This window comes from Neovison vison, chromosome 1 (genome assembly GCF_020171115.1).
Source record: "Neovison vison isolate M4711 chromosome 1, ASM_NN_V1, whole genome shotgun sequence".
Classification (NCBI taxonomy): domain Eukaryota; kingdom Metazoa; phylum Chordata; class Mammalia; order Carnivora; family Mustelidae; genus Neogale; species Neogale vison.
In genome coordinates, this window is record NC_058091.1 from 236,605,106 (window position 1) to 236,627,158 (window position 22,053).

At 41.1% G+C, this 22,053-nt stretch overlaps 1 protein-coding gene across 3 annotated transcripts in view; it reads right to left on the minus strand.

Moving 5' to 3' along the window:
• Positions 1 to 22,053, minus strand: part of ARHGAP26 (Rho GTPase activating protein 26) — a 443,705-nt gene that overhangs the window by 196,451 nt on the left and 225,201 nt on the right. For all 3 annotated transcript variants that reach the window (XM_044225350.1, XM_044225370.1, XM_044225360.1), the window contains exon 12: positions 20,269 to 20,305. In XM_044225350.1, coding sequence (XP_044081285.1) covers positions 20,269 to 20,305 — 37 coding nt within the window. The remainder of the gene's footprint in view (positions 1 to 20,268; positions 20,306 to 22,053) is intronic.

Sequence of the window (22,053 nt, forward strand, 5' to 3'; positions counted from 1 at the left end):
TTTTTTAGTGGGCGTGAAGTGGTATCTCACTGTGGTTTTGATTTGCATTTCCCTAGTGACTAATGATGTTGGGCATCCTTTCATGTGCAGGGGAGGATATTCATTCCTTTATACAGTAATCAGAATAGAGTCTACTGGAAACTATTTGTCAGAGGGAAATTATTTTTTGTACTTGAGGTTTCCAAAACATTCACAATGTGATTCAATAGTCAGTTGAAGCTTTCTAGTTCTTCTTTTGAGAGGTGATCAACATAATTTATGCACAGGGGTGATAGTCAGAAAAGTTCAGGAGCGAAAGAACCACCATTTTGCACTTTCCTCTGGGGCACTACTAGGACTGATTCCAAACTTGGATGCTCTAAGAGTACATTTGCAACCTGATCTTGTTCTATGCATTGATCAACATCTATCTTGGACAAAAACTATTTTGCTCCCTTTTCCTCATAAACAGTGGTAAAAGTTTTGGAAAGTTGAAATAACCTGGCAGCTGACAGTGACAACCCCAGTGTCCAAAAGATACCTGCTCATAAAGACATCAGCATAACTAGCAGATGGGCAGAGCCAGAGAAAGACCTGCAAGTCCAACTGAGTTCTTGAACCTTTCTGTGTTTGACTCTAAGAAGCAAGATCCTTTCCTAGGTAAGTAATAGCTAGTGGAAAAGAATGAAATGGAACCTTCCACGTATATCCAGAAAAAAACTAAATTCCATTAACCTACATTAATTACCATTACTTCTTTTATTTTTTTCTTGCTTCCACAATTTTGTTATTGTAAATAATGCTGCCATATAGATAGGAGTATATATATCTTATTGAATTAGTGTTTTCATTTTCTTTTTTTTTAACTTTTTTAAAATTTATGTTCAGCATAACAGTATTCATTGTTTTTGTACCACACCTAGTGCTCCATGCAATCCGTGCCCTCTCTAATACCCACCACCTGGTTCCCCCAACCTCCCACCCCCCCACCACTTAACACCCCTCAGATTGTTTTTCAGAGTCCATAGTCTCTCATGGTTCACCTCCCCTTCCAATTTCCCCCAGCTCCCTTCTCCTAACTCCCCATGTCCACCATGCTATTTGTTATGCTCCACAAATAAGTGAAACCATATGATAACTGACTCTCTCTGCTTGACTTATTTCACTCAGCATACTTCTTTTAGAAATTAGCAAAGCAAACTGCCCCCACCTCCCAAAATCTCTTAGCAATTCTCCTTTGGTTTTCCCAACATTACTAAGTTCTTTCATTTGTTTTAAACCTGCTAACTCCTTTTCTTGAAATAAATCTTACACAGATGTTATATATAAGGGCATTACACATTACACATGTAACACAGTATTAGTATATGTTAGTTGTCTATGTTCAAAAGTAGAACACATTTACATATTACCAAGTCAAAGAGAGTTCAAGGTAACTCTGTCAGCCTCTAGTTGTTCAAGCTGCATTCTGATGTTATTATTACAGTTTTAGAGGCAGATAACACAGTATTCAGAAATGGAATTCGTATCAAACAATAGTTCCCAACAAGGAACTCATGACACAGAGTTTAACAATCATTGCTCTAAGTCTCTAAGCAGCAACTGAACAATTATCACATTGCCTGCTGCCCTGGCACATCCCTGTTTCTCTCTGTGTCTCTAAGGCTATGCCACCCACAAGCATGAACGCTCACACACACAAAGAAGTCTGACTTCTATTCTCATCAACTGGAACTCCCCGCTGATGTCATGATTAGGTTACTAATGATTAACAACTGCATTATTATTTAGCATGTACTGAGTACTACTAATGTAATAGTGATTATAGTGCATACATAACTAGAGATCATTAGTTCTGATCTCTGCCCAGCAGGTACATAATCTAAGTTAATTGAGATCCCTCTGCTGAAAAGCAAGTTCCCACTAAAAGGTTTAGAACATGATCACCACCGAACAGAGTTTGCTAATGACAGAAAAAGTCTGAGCAGCCTGCCAGATGGACGAGGCTGTCCTTAATCCCCTGAAGCAGGTGATTCAGCTCTTTTACTGAGCCAAGGCTCAGAAAAGGTCAGGGATTTATTTGCAATTTCTGTATCCTTGTAATCTCCAGGAATAATCTCTCATTAAATATCTACTAGACTTGCATTATTCCCTTAATTTGACTTGCAATGAGGTGGTGCAGGACCAGTAGCTCCTACACCTGTCATCCACTGTCTTGCAGCTAAGGCCTGAATTGGCTTCTCTTCCATCCTCAGCCTCAACTTCAACTCTGCCCAGGATTCTGCACAAGACAGCCCAAACAGCTTTCATATGATGACTGTCAACAGAGCTCATACCAAATACCCAGGTTAACCTGGCAAGTTAGAAATGTACCACCAACTTAATTTTCATTCCAGTTTTGAAGCCTTGTTTGTCTCCTTTTAGAAGAAGGTCACACAAACCTATTTTCTCCAAGTTCTGTGGAGAACACAAGAAGACTGAGAGTTGGGCTGATGCTTAGTGAGCTTGGAGGGACTTAGCACAGAAGAGGGAAGAGGATGCTTGGCAGACCACTGGGGTTTGCACTATTATACCTAGGGTACAAACTCTAAGAACAGGGAGGCAAGTTAAATCCAGGAGCAAAAGGTTTTACTGCATAGGGCGTGAAACAACAACATACTATATAAGGTTCATCTAATGATGCTCTTGCCTAAAAAGAGGAGGCTGGTGGCCAGATGGCCAAATGCTATCTCAACTAAGATGTTTTCCCTGGCTCTTTTCACCTTGAAATAAAAATGAGGTGTGTAGATGGTATAAAACCCTTTCACTTCTCCTTTCTTACCCTCATATCCAAATTATCACCAGGTCTCTCAATTTCATCTAGTTCTCTCCATCTTCACCACCACCATCCCAGTCCTGGCCTCCATCATCTATCACCAGGACTTGTTATGATTATCACCTAACTGGCATCTTCATACATCCCATGGCTCCTTCTAGTCTATCCTCTACATTGCAGCCCCCTCCCCCAATCTGGACAAAACCAGATCACATGCCTTCCCTGTTTAAAATCTCTCAATGGCATCCAACTGCTCTTGGGAGGATAACCCGAATCCTTCACAGGTTTCACAAAACCCTGCATGGTCTAGCCCAGTCTGCCTCTTTCACACTACCCCCTCCAGACCTAAGCATCCTATCATAGGGCCTTCAAAGCATCCAACTGACCATACTTTCTCTCCAGCCTTTGAACATGCTGTGGATTTCACTTGGAAGCCCACTGGCCAAAGCAACTGCAAATCCTCAGGTCTCCCCTCAAGTGTCAATTCCTCAAAAAGGCCCTCCTGATCTCTCCACCTGGTTTATGTTCTCACTGCAATTTGGATATAGCACTATCAACTTCTTCTTCAGAGTATGTAACATAATTGTAAGTTTACATTTATTTCTGTGATGTTGCCAACCAAACCAGGTTTGCATTCGTGAAAGCAATGGTGCGTATATATCTTTGCGCATTTGTTTTATTCAATACCCTATCTCTACCTTTCACTATCTACTATGTTGGCTACTAAATATGATGTGGAGGGTCACTAAGGAACATGTAATGTAGTAAAAATGACCTTTCAAATTCCAACTGTTATAAACCCTACAAAAGTAGATGAGTTATTTAAACTCTGGTGCCTAGGTTTTTCATCTTTTGAGAAGACATAAATGTTAAATAAAGATATGAATGGCCTAACCTACCTACTTTCTTCCTGTATCAGCACAAAGTGATATTACCACCTTATAGGACAGCCCCAAGAATGAGTTAAAAAGAAAGGAAAAAAGAAAGGTGTGCCAGCCAAAACACAAATTGAAGACAAAAACTAAGTTCTGGTTTTCCTATACACTTGTAGAAATCCTCTGCTTGTCCATCAAGGCATTATCATCACCAAACTGTATGTGGCATGAAGCTGTGGCTGGTGAAAACAGAAAGTGTGGGGGTTCTCTCCATGTCATATTGTCTAGGCCATCTACATAATCAGATAGGCCTGAGGTCAAGGAAAACCGTAGAAAATAAGAGCATTCTCCCCTACAGCTGTGTGCTACCCAACAGACCTCATTCTGCATGTCCAGGAGACACTTTACTAAAAATCACTGACCTGCTCTTGCCCTATGCCAGTCCTTAGTACTCAAAACATCAAGGAATTTGGCAATACGTAGCCAAATCACTAATTCTGAATGGAAGGAACCTTTCCATACCACAGGTTGACTGATGGACATACGGTGTGTGAAAACAACCCTCTGGGACACATCCACAAGTTACCCAATACATGCTTCCTGGGAATTCTAACAAAGCTCAGAAGACAAATCCTTTTCCAAAAGAGGAACTAATCTCCTGAATTAGTCTCAACACACTTTAGAACACATTATCCATTTTCTTTTTTTTTTTTTTAAACACATTATCCATTTTCTTAAAGGTGGTATTCAACAGGTTTTTTTCCTAGCCTAAAACCCTTTCCCCAGGAATCTTAACTCAACTTTCTTTTCATTAAAAAAAAAAAAAAACTTTCAAGTTTTTTATAAGACAAATGGAATTTGCTGGAAGTGCTGGATGTTTGCATAAAAATAAGAGAAATGAGAGGTAAATTAAGTTACTTCCCCATTTTTAATGTGGATGGATACAGGCAACTGTCTGGAATTACTATGAGCAGGCCACCATTTCACGGACAGCTCCAGGGGCATGTTCTCACCTCAGAAATTTACTCAATTTCCCGAGTGCTTTGCTCTTTAAAGTCTGGCCTACCTCGCTCATTCTGAATTTAATCAATTTCAACACCATTAAAAGCCATGAAAAGAAACACCCACATTGAATTAAATACCAAATCCATCTGGAGAATAGCTTTCCAATTGGCTCACACACTCCAAGGGGCTCAAGTCCTTCCTCCTAATCATGTGAAGACCCAGAGTTGCAAGGGCTTCGTAGCTGTGGTCCCTTGGAAACAGTCTTCATGGTGGTAGTTTTGGAAACTTCCAGTGGCACTGGGAAGTTGGCCAATTGCTTCTCAATTATCCAGGTGTGAATTCCCTACTTTGGGGATTACCAATGGTCAGATCTTAATTCCAGTTCAGCTCCCCAAGACCCTATACCCTATTCTACTCTGTCCTATACTCTAGTCCCCAGCATATACATTCAGGGAGTGTGGACTAACTTTAATATTAACTGAAGTCACGCAGACATAAGTGGTATGTACTGGAAAGAGAATGATAAACTTTCAAGCCAGACAGACCTGGATTAAACTCTGGTCTCTGCCACCTCTGACTAGTATGATCATAGGAGAGGTGTTTCACCCCAGACTCTTAATCTTCTTCTTCTGTAGAGTGGGGAGAATTCACCTAGGTGTTTAAGGGTCAAAGGAAATGTATACTGACTTATTTGGTACTTCAAAAAAATGGTCATTAGCGGTATTATCAACATTTGAATCAAACTTTCTGGTTGATAAAACATTTTTCATACCCAAGTTCATGTTATCCCCATAATAATCCCATGGGGCAAATACTGTTATTGTTCTTACTAATAACTTCTTGCTATGCTTCCACACTAATGAGCTCAATAATATCTTACTGCTTATAGAATATATTAAAATATTGTAACTTAACTGATTTTCCAAATGTATCTGATAAGCCTTTATGATGAGAAAAGCCAGGCTAACAATGTTAAGTGGTAACGATGACAGCAAGAGCTAACGCTAGCTGAATAAACTGCACTGCTCTGGGCTAAGCACTTAAACGTACCATGTCCTCATCTGTCGTCCCCTCTATTATGTAGACAAGAACTCTTGACTCGGGTGAGGTTGAGGAAATTCTCTTAAGACTTGGCCTTAATGAGTGCTGGAACCAGGACTGTAACTCAGTCTGACTCCAGAGCTCATTCTTCATCCACTCCTACTCTTCAGCTCAAGTTCACATGACCAGTCAGACAGGGATGGGTGTGTGTGTGGGGGGTGTGCTAGGGATCATGTTTTCTGGAGTCTTCCCTTTCTACTCCAGGAGGAGCTCTCAAATCTAGTGGACAAGAGAAGGAGGAGCATGCTTGTTGCCAAGCGCATTGTGGGCACCCTCCCACAGATTATAGTCCAGTAGGTTTGAAAAGCATGCTTGGGATAACAATGCACTGTTTGCCAACCAATTAAAACTAGTGTTACTAAAGACTAACAGAAATTATTGTTGACTTTTAATTAGCTATCAACATCCATATCACAGTTCCTATCTGATAATAGCCCTTCATCAGTGCTATGCATCTCAATATATAATGTTGCTTGTGCCTCTCATGGTATATGAAATGATTCAAAAGGAGTCACAGATATTTTTAATAGCTATGTATTTATTTCAATGAATATCAGAAACTTACCTTTTTTTAAAATCACACATGACATGCTGCATTTATTTAAGTTAAAAACAGTGAACTGAGTGGTGACTTAGCAGCTCAGTTTAGTTAAGCAGCTGGCTCTTGATTTTGGCTAACATAATCTCAGGGTCTTGGGAGGGAGCCCCATGTAAGGCTCTGCACTTAGGGAGGAGTCTGCTTCTCTCTCTCCCTTTGCTCCTAGCTAATTCTCTTTCTAAAATAAATAAATCTTAAAAAAAAAAAAAAAGAGTGAATGGATTTAAGAAAAATAGTAGGCCAATAGTAATACAGGCGGTATATGTATATGTAAAAACAAAACAAAACAAAACAATAAGTCAGTGATAGAAAAATACCACATTTGAGAACTATTGTCTTAACTTGTCCCCAGCCAGGCACTACACTAAACCTGGCTGGAAGGACAAGATGGGAAGGTACCATATTTGACCGCCAAGATTCCTACTTCAGTACAGTCATCGTGGATTCCTTCCCTTCTCTCCCCCTGCAATCCATCAACAAGCCCCATCAGGCAGCAGTTAAAAACACATCCAGAACCCAGATGTTTCTCACCATTTCCACTGTTAATACCTGACCCAAGTCACCAGCATCTTTCACCTGGAATGCTCTAATCAATAACCTCCCAACTGCTTTTCCTTTTGCCCCATACAGTTTATTCTCCACCAGGAGCCAGAGCCATCTTTTAAAAATACACACGGGCTCATGTGTCACTTGCCTGCGCACAACTCTCCGGGGACTTCTCATGACGCTCAGAACACAAGCTTACCTCCTGACCATGGCCTCACATGGTCTAGTACCAGCCTACCCGACCACTCCTGCTCTGGCCTCCTCTCATCCAGTCACCACAGCCTTTCCCAATATTCCTTGAACACAGCTGGCTTATTCCCTCCACTTTAAGGGTTCCTCTGCCAGTTCCTGACATGCCTCACTTCCTCCGTTTGTTCAGGTTTCTGCTCAAATGGAACCTCTTCAGAGAAGCCTCCCTGTTTCAGGTTTCTAGAACAGTTCCCCCTTGCCTTGTTATTCCCTATCCCTTTGCTCTTATTTCCTCCTAGTCCCTCTTTCCACCTGAAAGTATACTTTTGTTTACTTGCTGTCTGTCAGTTTCTCTCACTAGTATAACTCCATGAGAACAGGGACTTTATCTGCCCTGTTCATTACTGTAGCAATAATATATAAATATTTCCCGTATGAAGCAACAAATACAATCTGCATTTTCACCTGCTAAGACACCAGAAACCAATAGGTAAAGAAGTCCCCACACTCCAGGAGCCTCAAATGCTAGCAGCTGGCTGAACACACTGGTACCTTTTAGAGTTCAGGGGCGCTGTGGTGGGAAGCACAAGATGAATAACACTGACCAGGATATCATTCATCTCCTGACCTCTAAGCATTAATACTGCCCATCGGAACCTTTTTTCCCCTAGCCTACCAGATACAAAGGCAACTATCTTCTTTTTCATGGTTTCTGGGAACACACAGAAAAAAATAAGCCAAGAAGACCACAGATAAACAAAGTAAACTAGGTAGCAGGAAAGAGATGAAATCCCTGGCTGGCCTGGAATAAACCTACCAGCTCTCAGCTGAGTCAAGAGAGGCTCTAAGATACCTGTAAAGAGTGTTCCAGTTCTCAGCAAGACACCGCAGCCAAAGTGGCAGTGTCCAGGCTGATACAGTACCGGCTGAGAGTGGCAGATGGGCTTGCAGTGAACTATCTCCTTGTGGGTTCTGACAACTGCAGTCTTCCAGTCAACCTTAAAATCCCCAATCAGGACAGCAATGAAAGAGCAATGCCTAATGCACTGCGTGGTAATGCCAACCAGCTTCATCAGGACTACCTGTCTCCTACACAGGTGTCCACACATCCGGAGAAGGAATTACAGTCCATAGGCCTCAATTCCTATCTGTCGTGAGGCATGAGTGGCTGTGCACTGATTTCTAACCAAAAGAGATCGTCACCAGCTTTTTGAAAGAGGACGTGTTTCAGTAGAGAGCCAATTTCTTCTGCCCACGTAGATCTTTTTCCTGCCTTTACCTACCTGTCTTCTCACTTTGATCTGCCCTAGGAATGGTTTGGGTACTTTTTGGTCAAAACAAATGGAGGCAGCAAGGGGCAAGGGAGGGAAAGACACTCATAATCAGAGGCCTAACACTGACATTCATGGCTGCTGTCCCCACTAGCTGGTAGTGGAAGATGGGCATACTTCATCTCTCTGACCCTTCTCATCTGCACAGATCAGGTGCTGTGAAAATCAGCAAAGCAATGTCTGTGAAGGTCCTCTGAGAACTGTACACAGACTGTCTATGGTCATGCTTTTACATGAATAGTCTCTGGTTTGGGGGGAATGATGATATTATTGATAATAACAACAGCAGATAATAACGTTTAATGACCACTTAGAATATCAGGCACAACTGAGCTAAGGATTTCCATCCAAATCTCATTTAATCCAACCAACGAATCAATGACATAAGTACTAAAGCTATACTTATCTCACAAAAAAACAAAAACATAAGCAAAAACAAAAACAAAACAAAACAAAAAACAAACCAACTCCTGAGGCCTGGGCGAATTAATTTTCCAAGGTCACACACTCAGTAAAATGTGAGGCTGGTATTCCAACCATGTATGTAGTAATATTGTAGAGCCCACTCTCCCAAGCACTACTCCACACTTATCCCCACTGCGGGCAACAGGATTTGATAGCCTCTGCTGAATCTTGCATGCTCTGAACACTCTGGTCAGGATGGGAAGGAACTACCCTGAGAGACTACAAGTAGGGACTGAGGAGAAGGATTCAGCTTTCTCATCTGGAAATAGGGTCTATAATACCACCTACATCACAGGGTTTTTATAAGGATCCAACAACATAACATATATTAAAAAACCCTGAGCACACTGCCCTGTAATAAGTACGTGTTCAATAAACATTAATTGAGACCCTTGAGGAAAACCTTGCAGTCTCTGCTTTAACAACCCCTTGCACTGGACTTTAGAATTTAAAGATGCAGCCAGGGATCTGTTCACTGTTGCTTGGCCGAAGCCCAAACCAGAATGCCAAGGGGTGGTTCACACCTGCCCAGGCCATGACTTGCTATTGGTACAGAGCCTACATTTCTAAGAGAAAGAGAGGTATTAGGCCACAGAAAAGTCACGCAATGGCTGCATCTGTCATTTTAAAGTTGGCTGGGAGACAGGATGGTTTGTTAAGTGTCATTTAGGACAAATAGAAAGGCTTCTGAATGTCTAGGCTAGCTGGAGGAGCGCCTTTGCCAGTCATGTCCTTGAGGGATTAGGGCCTCACCAAACAAAATGGCTGAGATCCCATATAATAAAATCTCTGAGAAAAGAAGCTGTCCTTTCCCCTTTCTCTCTTGCTAGGCCCCAACTCCTCAGCCAGGGTTATTCTCAAGCTAGGGCATTACAGCACAACTGTCCATGCAGGCCACATCCACTGTGTTGCACACACAAGTCATAAGGCAAAGTGAGGTGCAGAAAATCAGCATTTGGGTGAGCTAGAATTATACCATCTTGCCTGCTCATGGCTCAGAATATAAAAGTGGTAGCTCAAGAAACCTGCACAAGAGGGAGGGGAAAGGAGATAGCAAAAGGGCCCAGAGGAGTGGGGGTGGGGATCTGAAAAGAAATTCAGACAAGGGAAAGATCCAGCGCCTGTCTCCTATCAAGCCTGGCCTGGAAGGTGTGGATGGAAAGCTGGAAGGAAGGTGTACTCAGCTGACTGCCTCGTGGGCCAGCACTCAGGAGGTCAGGCCACCATGCCCATTAATGCTGCCCATCCTTTTCGGGTTTAAAAAGGGAAATGTTCTATTTATAAGCCACTGACCAGTGGAGACCTGGCAGCCACTGGATGGCTCTGATCCCGCAGGGATTCTGGTTACCAGTGGCTGCCTTCTCCTGCCTCTCAACTGTGGGTGTTCTAATAGCAAAAGGCCTAAGGTGACTAGAAGCACAAGAAAAAGAAAATCCTCCTTTCACTCCCCTGCTGCTTCCATAGAATGTTAGACTTTTAGTAATGTCTGTAGGCTTTAAAACCTTTCCAAAACAATGACCCGTATGATCCCACAAAACCTTTCCCTACTATCTTTAAGACTAAATCTCTTTTTCTGTTCTACAGATCAAGGGAAGCTGAGGCCCAGAGATGAAGGGAATGTATAAATCAGAGGCCAGACAACAAGCAAGGTAATGGTGCCTTCCCAGCTCTTCTCCTGGTCCTCAATCTTGTCTTTATGGAACAAGAAAAGCCTGGATACAGCACAATCAGGGAATGTGACTGAATGATGACCTAAGAAGGGCGGATGTGTGTAACAGGAACCAAGCAGCTTTGGTTGTGTTGTCCAATGCCTGCAGAAGGGCAGTGGGCCATGTTACAGTTCTGTGCCTGGAAAGCTGCGGAATCAATGACACACAGTAACCATCTCTCGGCGTCACGCAGAGCATGTGAGGAGCCACAGACAGTTCTAATGAGGAAGCTCACTGAGAAGCAATGTAGGATGGCCCCTCAAAAGCGAAGAGCTGAGGAGGTTAGGTGTTTGATGATGATGATGAAAGGCCTCCCAGCTCCAATGGGTTGGCCACATAACGACAGGATGGCAAAACAGAGGAAAGACTTCCATTTCCACTTGTGTTCTCAGTCTCTTTCTCAAGTAAATAAGTACAATATTTAAAAAAAAAAAAAAAAAGCAGTCAAAGCCCTAGAATCTGTGGGCCAGATTTGCCACTGCCTGATCTGTAAATAAAGTTCTATTAGCAAACATGCATTTGTTTTCATACTGTCTAGGGCTGATTTCACGCTACAATATCAAGTGTTAAATACTACTGCAAAACTAAATATATTTACTCTCTGGCTCTTTTCTGAAAAGGCAGATCCTATGCTAAACAATAATATTCAAGAAACCAGGGGCTTACATGTTCCTGTGTTTTTTCCCTTAATGCACATGAAAATAAATATATAAATCTAAACAGTGATTTAAAATGTGTATCTGGAACTATCTAAAATTATCTAAGATACCACTAGTAGTATGTGTACCCCATTTTGAGAAATACAGTCATGAGGATTTAATGAGCTCACACTCATAGGGCACTAGCCTGAAAACAGCAGGGATGTTAGCTGCCACCCTTCGTTCTCCTTCCTGCTCCCCTCAGGAACACTTCTGCCCATCCAGTGAGCTTCCCCCTTCTTATATGACAGACTAATAATCATGACCAAATAATGAAAAGAATAAGAGCCAACAGTAATGAGGCATTTATTAAATAATATGCCAGACACTTTGCTAAACTTCAATCATCCTAGCAACTTCATGAGACAGGTGTGGTTATTTATCACCCATGTTACAGAAGAGGCAATGCAAGCTTAGAGAGGCCCAGCACGGACATGCTCCATAGCCAGTGGGGCAACATGCTAACCCCACCACTCACATGGTATCCTCCACCGAAACAGCTCTTTCCAATCCATGAGGCGGGACCTACTCACAGAGAATTATCTAAGGTATGTGCAAAGACTGAGGTAGACGCATGCTCAGGCTGATGCTACTCATAACAGCAAAAATCTGCAGAGGACATCCAAGTCCAATGACAGGAAATCGTTCAACAAATTTGGAATAATCCTATGACAAAGTATTAAACAACCATTGCAAATGGCATTTATAAATAATTTTCATGACATGGAAAAAATGCTTGAAAATTATTTAAGGCAGGATAAAGAAAGTATATTCAGTATAATGCCAAGGGAATCAAAATACATATTGGCATTCACAAAATCCATATAAAACACCAAGAAAAAAAAAAAACAAGAAAGAATTGTCTCTAGGGTGGCATTAGAAATTATTTATATTAGGGGAGCCTGGGTGGCTCAGTGGGTTAAAGCCTCTGCCTTCGGCTCAGGTCATGATCCGAGGGTCCTGGGATCGAGCCCCACATCAGGCTCTCTGCTTCATGGGGAGCCTGCTTCCTCCTCTCTCTCTCTCTCTCTGCCTGCCTCTCTGCCTACTTGTGATCTCTGTCAAATAAATAAATAAAAAATCTAAAAAAAAATTATTTATATCAAATTTCTGAAAACTACTGCTATATTTCCTTCATATTCTATAATGAATTCATATTATTTTTATAATAAGCAAAAATACCTATTTTTCAAGCTGCTTAGGGGATTCAGTGTTCCCCACCATATCCCGGTGTAAACGACAACCTGAGTGAGCTCTTGAGCATTATACAAACACGAAAGATTCCTGTAAAAGTACCAGATTAAAAACAAGCTGGAAGGAAAGAAGGGATTGACATCTGGAAGCAGAGGAAGTGCTGTGTTTCCTTCTTCTGGGGGAAGAGGGAAGGGTGTTCCCATTTTTTTTTAACTCTTGCTAGCCTACATGGAAGCCCATTCTGAGATCACTCTCTGACCAACAGGCTCTGGGCATTCTGTCTGCACAGCAGGTACATGTGCAGACAGCATGGCGATGACACGCACCCACACACGTGACAGGCCATCTGGCCATCAACTCTACGTGGTCTGAACCTCAAAAGCAGACCCTATATTCCTTAAAGGTAGAGCATGTGTTCTACTTGTAGGAGTCCCTCCTTCTCTGCAGTCACACTGCCCTGTGTCATGGGTACTTAAGAACTTTCAGAAGGTATTATTTCAATGTGGAGCTACAGGAAGGCAGGACTCCTGCTGGGAAACCAGCGAAGAGTTCAGATAGGAGCACACAGGAACACATCGAACAAGAGCAGGAAGCACCGTCATCAACTGCAAGGTCCTCTTGAAAAGCCAGATGGTCCATATTGACCTGAGTGTGAACTGCACAAGAAGGCACGTCTGGGCAATCTGGCCATATACCTTTGAAATAATCCGATTAACCTATGGAATTTGAGTGACTATTCACATAAGTGAAGTGGCTAGCTGTGGAGTTGAGATTAGGAGACTGAGCTCAGGGTCTGGCTCAGTCTGTCAGCCTTCAGCCTTCAAACAGCTGGAGAAGCAGTGGGAAGGCAGCATTTCTGTAAACAGGCTAATCTTTTTGGAGCTAAGTAGATAGTGATATTTATTATTTAAAGACTTCTAACTTGGAAGAGATCAACTCACACTAGAAAAGCCTGCCCTTCCCTCACTCTCTTACAGTGGACTAGAGTTTCCTCTCTGACAAGTTCTCATCTCTCTAAACCATCCCTCAGGTGGGACTACAGGACAACAGCAGCCTTGGCAGAGAAGAGGCCACTTCTTTGTTTCATCTTCTGAGTCCTACTGGAGTTCATTTCAAAGGAGAATAAACCCATTCTCACAGAGCCTTTGGAGAGGAAATCTCACAGCTACAGTCAAAGGCCGGGCAAGCAATAGGACCTGGAGACTAAGAAGATACGCACTAAGGCATGAGGAGATAATGCACTAAGGTGGCTTACAGGGCTGCAGAGAGCTTGGTGGGAGCAGGGATTCTTGCCCAGTGCAGAGTCCTGTTCTTCATAATGAGAAAGGGGGCAAACCCACGACAGCGGTCTAGGTTATTAGCATTGGGGTGTAATCAGCAAAGCAGCTTAGGGAACAGCACACCATACTTCCTTCCTCTCTAATATTCTTATTCACATCTTCTCCCTTCCTTTCTCTAGCAGGCAAGAATTTGGACAGCTAGAGAAAACTCAGTATCACTGATGTATATTATGGACATTCCTTGAATAAACCCAGGGCAAGTTCCTTGATGGCAACAGGATTCCCAGTAAGAGACCCATAGAACTAGCATAAATAGCAGATTGGTTTTTTTTTTTTAATATATATTTTTTTCCAATTTATTTATTTTCAGAAAAACAGTATTCATTATTTTTTCACCACACCCAGTGCTCCATGCAAGCCGTGCCCTCTATAGTACCCACCACCTGGTACCCCAACCTCCCACCCCCCCGCCACTTCAAACCCCTCAGACTGTTTTTCAGATTGGTTTTTGAATTTAACATTTAGGGATTAATTTAATTAAGAACACCCAAGACCTCTATGTAGAAAACCAAAACTCTGATACAGGACACAGGCAATCTGAATAAAAGGAAAGACATTCCAAACTTTTGGAGATGACTTAGTATTATAAGAATGTCAGTTTTCTATGAATTAGCCTATACAATCCAATGCAAATCTAAAGGAAAGTTTTAAGTTTTTGAGAAACTTATAAAACTTATGTTAGAATTTACCCAAGGATATGATGCAACATGGGGGCTTAAGTGGGTAGGAGAAGAATCCATGAAACAAGATGGGATAGGGAGGGAGACAAACCATAAGTGACTCTTAATCTCACGAAACAAACTGTGGGTTGCTGGGGGGAGGGGGGTTGGGAGAAGGGGAGTAGGGTTATGGACATTGGGGAGGGTATGTGCTTTTGGGTAAATTGGAAGGGGAGGTGAACCATGAGAGACTATGGACTCTGAAAAACAATCTGAGGGGTTTGAAGTGGCGGGGGGGTGGGAGGTTGGGGTACCAGGTGGTAGGTATTATAGAGGGCACGGCTTGCATGGAGCACTGAGTGTGGTGAAAAAATAATGAATACTGTTTTTCTGAAAATAAATAAATTGGAAAAAAAATAGAATTTACCCAAGGATAGAGGTCCACAAGCAGCTAAGTCAAACCTTAAAAATTACAGTAGCAGACACGAAGGACTTTCCACAAAGATATTATATGAAAAGCAGAGAGGTATTACCACTATAACAAACAGGCCAGGAACTTAAAGAACCCAGAGAAAGAGCTCAGATATACAAACCTAATATACAGTAAAGCTGGCACTGTAAGTCAAAAGCAGAAAGACCGACATTTGTGGGAAAGCTGATTCTTCATGTGGATAACAGTAAAACTGCATCTTCAGGAAACACCACATATGATGGTAGGTATGAGTGGAATTAAAATCCTCAACATAGAAGACAGAATCATGAAGCCAATGAAACAAAAGGTAGGTGCACATCTTTGTAACATGGGTTAGAAAGGCCTTTTTTAAAACATAACTTGAAAATCATAAACCAGAAGGTGAAAATTAAGAAAAAAAAGGGGGTACTTCAATATATAAGAGGGCTTTACATTCAAGTAAGAAAATCACAAATAATATTAAGAGATGACAAGATAGGAAAATGTATTTAAAATGTCTACAGCTGGGGCGCCTGGGTGGCTCAGTGGTTTAAGCCTCTGCCTTCAGCTCGGGTCATGATCTCAGGGTCCTGGGATCGAGCCCCACGTCGGGCTCTCTGCTCAGCAGGGAGCCTGCTTCCCCCTCTCTCTTTGCCTGCCTCTCTGCCTACTTGTGATCTCTCTCTGTCTATCAAATAAATAAATAAATAATCTATAAAAAAATAAATAAAATGTCTACAGCTAACAAGTGATGGCTCTCTAAAATACAGAAGAAACTTCACAAATCAATAAGAAAAAAGTGGCAAATGAAAGAGAACTTGAGCAAAGGACATGAACAGTTAATTCCAAAGAAGGAGAAACCCAGTCAAAAGGCATATGAAACATCCTAATTATCAGACAGATGCAAATCAAAACAATATGAGCTATCATATTTATATGATTGACAAAAAAATCGAAAGCCGAATAAGCTGGCAGAAATGAAGAAATCCTCATGTAGGGCTGATGGGACTGCTGACAGACCACTCCAGAGAATTACCCCCTCAAACTAAGTATACTCACACTCTTGGATCAGCTAACAATTCTCCTCAAGGGTATATCCCAAAGAAATTCTCACACAGGGAGATGTACAAGCTATACAAAGTTGTTCACTGCGGTGCTGTTAGTGCTCATGAGGAGCTGAAGTCCTAAGGAGATATAGTGTGCAGCTGTGTAAAAACAGATACAGAGTGTGATACACCACACAGGGTGCAGCAGACAGAAGCCACAGTCTAGAAGCAGACAGAGGAATAGGGATGGCTCCTAATACAATGCTGAGGGAGCAAAGAAAGAGAACATGACATACCCTCATGGTAGATAAAAGATACAATATTGCTCAAAAATACACTTAATGTACACATTAGAGTGGTGGTCTGTATTGAAGGAAGGAAACAGGAGCTGTGAAAAGAATTAAAAGCAAAGAAATAAAGAAATGAATGAATCAATAAATATGAAGCAAGGGGCCTGTGATGATCCCATGCCGCAAACTGCGTGGTATGATTCCTGGAATCCCTCTACACGTGAGATTCAAACAGAGACTAGAGAAGAAGACAGGAAAAAGGCTCTGCAAAGAAATTTATGTTTGTTTATCGGCTGCCATCCTCTCCCTGACAACTGGGCCATTCGGAAAATACCAGCAGCTGACAGGCATTATTTATGGACCTGTCTGATACCCCACAGGCACTGTATGCCCTGAGAGGAACTTCAAGATCAAAGCAACAAATTCAGAAGTTTCCCCAAAGGAATTTCCTTTTCCTACCTGGCCCTTCAAAACACTCTGACTCTGGGATAAAATAGTGGTATTCAAACACCCATGAAAACATTTTCTAGAAAGGAAAAGGCTACACATTTAGAATTTGGATATTCAAGGCAAAAAGAGCAATGCCACACTCTGAAAATCTTGTCAGACTGACTTCCCTCAAAAACAGTTTCAATGGTGGTATAAACATCAGGTTGCAGAACAATCAGACCCTGGACAACAGTGCCACCTGTGGTGGCAGCTGAGCCCATGGGCGGGTGTGGAAGGAAAATGAAAAATTTACTTTGATCCACAGACATGGGAAGTTCAACTATGTCGGAAGAGAGAGGGAGCTAAGGCATCATATGATGGGAAAATGGGGTCCCAATGCCAGAGGAGGTGATAAAGTATCAATCCAGAACCCTGCTCTGGTTTTGCCAGCTTGAAAACCGAACAACTTTCGTAATAATACTTTAAAAAATTGTTTCTATCCAAACCACTCCTGGAAAAATGGCCAATATGTTTTAATCTATCGTTTTGCTCTGCAGCTTGCTAAATGAAAGGGTAAGCAATTGAAAAATCATTAGACACTCCAGGCAGCCAGTTCTCTGGGCTCTGTGAATAATGGTATGCCAAAAGCAAACTGTTGCATGAGTCTGTAGTCTCCAAAATGGAACTTTCTGTGTTGCTCTTTTCTTTGGGAGGTAGAGTATCTCTGTGGTTAACAGTAGAACCTCTAGTGTTAGACAGAATTCAGATTACATTGTGCTGCCTGAGTTTACTAACCTCAATTTCCTAATATACAAAGTAGGTCGAAAGTGCCTATCTCACAGTGTTTCAAGTATTAACTAAGCTCATATGCATAAAACATTTGTAAACATAGTAAGTGGTGGATAAACAGCTATGATATATAATCACTGTAGACAATGCAAAGCATGGAGAAGTATTTAAAACAGAAGGTCAGCCCCTCCCAATAATCTACACTCTATCCACTCTGTTTCATGATCAAGGTCTTTCCAGACTTTTTTCTATCATAGAAGTCAAATATTTTACTAAGAACAGTGCTCTGTAACGTGATTTTTTAAACCTCAATTAACGATATACTGTGTGGGGTGCCTGGGTGGCTCAGTCAGTTAAATGTCTGCCTTTGGCTTAGGTCATGATCCCAGCGTCCTATGTTGGAGCCCCACATCAGGCCCCTGCTTCTCTTCTCCACCTGCTTGTGTGCTCTGTCAAATTAAAACAAAACAACAACAATAAAATAAGATACCGAGGGCACCATTTCCACAAATACACCTAGATTGCCCTTGTTCTTTTTATTTTATTTTATTTTTTTCCACTGCCCTATGACCCAGCAATTGCACTACTGGGAATTTGCCCTTGTTCTTTTTAAAGACTACACAGGATCTTGATTTTTTTAAAGAGTTTATTTATTTACTTGAGAGAGAGGGGGAGAAAGGGAATGTGAAGAAGCAGAAGGAGAGGGAGAATCTCAAACAGACTGCAATGAGCACAGAGACCAACACGAGGATCCACCCTGACATCATGACCTGAGCCAAAACCAAGAGTTAGGCACTCAACTGACTGAGCCACCAGGTGCCCCACATCTTGATATATTTAATCAACTTCCTATTGCACATCTAATTGTCTCTCTTTGTTATTATTACCAATGCTCCAGTTCACCTCCTTGTTGCACAAACATTTTTGTACTTTGGTCTACTTCTTTAGGATAAATCACTGGTTCAAAGGACACTAGCTTCCAATACATATTCCCCAAAGGCCCTAAAGAACGGTATAACAGATGGCATGCACACCCAGAGAATCAGGGTCATTTTTCAAATCTATTGGCACTGATCTCAAGCAGAGAGGAGAAGGTTTATCAAAAGTCACAAGCAAACTTCTCGTTGGTAGTCACTCATACATATCCCATTCCTCAGAGTTCTTGGGTCATTCATTATAGAATAGTGTGTCCCAGGCTGGGGCATTATATGAGCATGTTATTTAAGTCTGCTTGACCATCTATCCTCTCTTGTTCTGGTGGTTTCCCTGATTTCCCAGTGGAAAACTACCTTGCTCCCATTTTATACAATACTCTTAAAACTGTCAGTAACAGTTTTGTTTTCCCCTGCATTAGCCTAAGCTAGACCAACCTGTTGTTATCTTTCTAGGAATCTGAATCTTCAGAAGAGTGAGGCAGGTACTAAAAAACAGTTTAGGGCTTAGTCATCCTGCAGATATTATTCAGAAGACCCTTTCTTATTGGTTCCTGGGCTCCAGAGCTGGTACGCTTTCAAGCCTGGCTCTTCAGCTCTTCTTACCTTACTGCAAGTTACTCAACAGCCTTCCATATTCCTTCATTTTTATTACTGTGGTTTTTGCTATTGTTATCTTAGAATACATTAGCCATAATTGATTTCAGATATACTGAAACAATCCCACAAGGGGATACAGAGGCAGGGAAAAGCACTTGTTTCCTTGAAAAAAATTTCCCTTATTCAATTCTTGAAGGAAAAAAAAGAAAAAATATTTTCCCTCTTCTAAAGGCCTCTTAACCTACCAATACCAACCACTCCAAATTACCTAATATTTTATATAAAACTCCTGGTCAAAATCTGTATTTTGGAAAGAATGAAAGGAAAATCTCTGTCCTTTAATGAATTTAACACACGCAAAAATACTTCATCCTTTTGTCCATATGGAGAAATAGTGCTTTACTGATTTTTTTGACATCACTGGAATTCACAGGAGGGCTCTTTGAATGTTTCTCCCAGTGGATTTTACGAAGCAAATCTGAGGCAAGGGGACAGGATTTCCTTTGCACTCTTGTTAGCAACCTGGAAGGAACTGGTTCATACTCCTAGGCACCAAGGACATCAACAGCCCTAACATTAGCAGTGCCTTTTCATTTTAATCCCATAGTCTTTAAAAGGTTATAGATGTTCTTGGAAATTATGATTAACCAGAGTGCTCAGAGCCAGCAGCAGGGGAAATATGCTGTATATTCTACAGAGGCTGCCCAGGGTCATTCCCATCAAAGAGGAATATTATTACAGACTTTACCAACTCTACTCCTTCTCTTCAAAAAGGTAACAAAGAACACACAGTTACTAAGCAATCACTAAGATAGTTGTTGCCTAACCAGTCCCTTGAACAAGAGTGTGTAGGAGGCAATTCTGGCTTTCCCGTAGGACAAGGTTCTTGGGAAGCTGCATAGTACTCAAGCAAGTGGCTTTTAAGTGGTTACTGGAACTACATTCTCAAGACCTAGGGTTAACTGAGATAATATACATGAAAATGCTTTGTCAAGTGTGAAAGGTTATAAAATGCAAGGTGTCACTACGGTCTTGCCAGTCAGGCTCATTGAAATATCCTGGAGTTTCTGAGATGGTAACTCAGGATGGAAGCAACTGACTACACCAGGGAAATGGGGCAGACCCAACATGCCCACAGCACCCCCTGGTGGTTCTTCCCCAGCATAGCAACTTTTAAAGCTCAATCCCAACCCCAGCTGTAGAAAATCATCTAAGAGACATACTTACTCCCTTCACTCTGGTTGTCTTTGTTCGAATTGTAGACCTGGAAAATAGAAATAAACATTTATTTGTGTGAATTTTATACCTCCCTACAGGTTCAAATAATAAAATCATTACCTGCCCCCTTTCCCTAACTTATGCTATAAAATGGAAGGCAATTTCTGGCCTCCAAACATGAACCCTCTCTAAAATTACCTGCTTCCCAGTATTTACTTCAGGTATTGCAATATATAAATATCAGAATCACCTGTGCAACTTAACTTAAAAACAGATATTATTTTAAAAAAAAAAACTCATGTGTATATTTAAATTAAAAAGAAGAAACGTTTTAAATAGTTACAATCATTAAGCTTTTACTGGGCACCAAGCAACATGTTGAGCAATTCACATGAATGATCTCAAATTATCTATACAACAATTCAATTGAGTAGAAACTCATCAATGTATTACAGATGGAGAATTTGAGACTTAAGTTAACTAAGGTCTCACAGCTAGTAAATGGCAAAGTCAGGACAAAGATACATTATAAACTGTTAAGTGTTAACACTGGGAAATGGAATCATTCACATTCTGCTTTATATAGTTTTGAAATTTGAAAGTTGTAAGGAAAATATGTTACTTTTACAATGTAAAACCCTTAAATTATTTATAGAAATCATAAAAGGGAAAAGTGGTCTAATAGAGAAAAAGAGAAAATACCCCAATGTAAAACACATAATGACATACTGCAAGAATCAGCAAGCTTCTCCTATGAAGAGCCAGATAGAAAATATTTTAGGTTTTGTGGGCCAAGAAACAAAATCAATATTATGCAGATGCTTGTTTAACAAGAGAAAAAGTGAATTTCCACAAATTTTTGGTTGACAAAATTTAAAACATAGCAATTTTTTGAAATTGAAATATAGGTAATATATAGGTATAATATAGGTATAATATTCATCACAGGTTAGAATCCCTTTTAGAGTTCCAAGGGTCTCTTTTCAGAGATGCTTGTTTCATTTCCTCTAGAGGTTAAGTAAGTGGTTCTCAACCAAGAGCGGCCATCAGAATCCTGTGGAATCTCTCCTCCAAGGAGTATAATTTTTTAAATGTAGATCCACCAATCAAAAGAATTGGGTTTTATTTGTTTGTTGGTTTTACAGGAGGAGGATAACATTTGACTTAATTAGGGCTCAAAGTTAGTATTTCCTATCAAATCAATTGCAAATGTTCATCTATAAATGTCACATTTAGCTCACAGGTTATACAAAAAGTGGGTGATGCGCTGCATTTGGTCTTTTAGGCATTTTACCAATCCCTGATGTCACCTGATGTGGTGACATTAGTAAGTAAGATAAACCCTCTTTTTTAAGGGGGGTAAACATAGTTTTCCAAATCTCTCTTTGGTGATTTTAATTCTTTATATATGAAAAGGCATAGGGTAAATCTGGCCATCATAAGTATGCTTGTATGTACATATGTACATATCCATCTATCTATCATCTATCTATCCACCTACCTACCTACTATTCCAAATGATTCTGATGGCTACTCTTGGCCAAGAACCACTTATTTAACCTCTAGAGGCAGTGAGCCGAGCATGAAACCCTAAAAGAAACCCTAAAAGAGATTTCTACCTGCTAGCAAGTGTGTGTGGAAACGGCTGGTCAGGAGATTTCCAACCTGGTCCTTCAGTTGACTTCTGTCACTGGGTAAGGTTCTCGCCCTGTCTGGGCCTCTACTGCCTCATCTGTAAATTAAAGGAACTGGCCAAGAAGGTTTCAAATGATCAAACTCTAAGTAAGACAAATC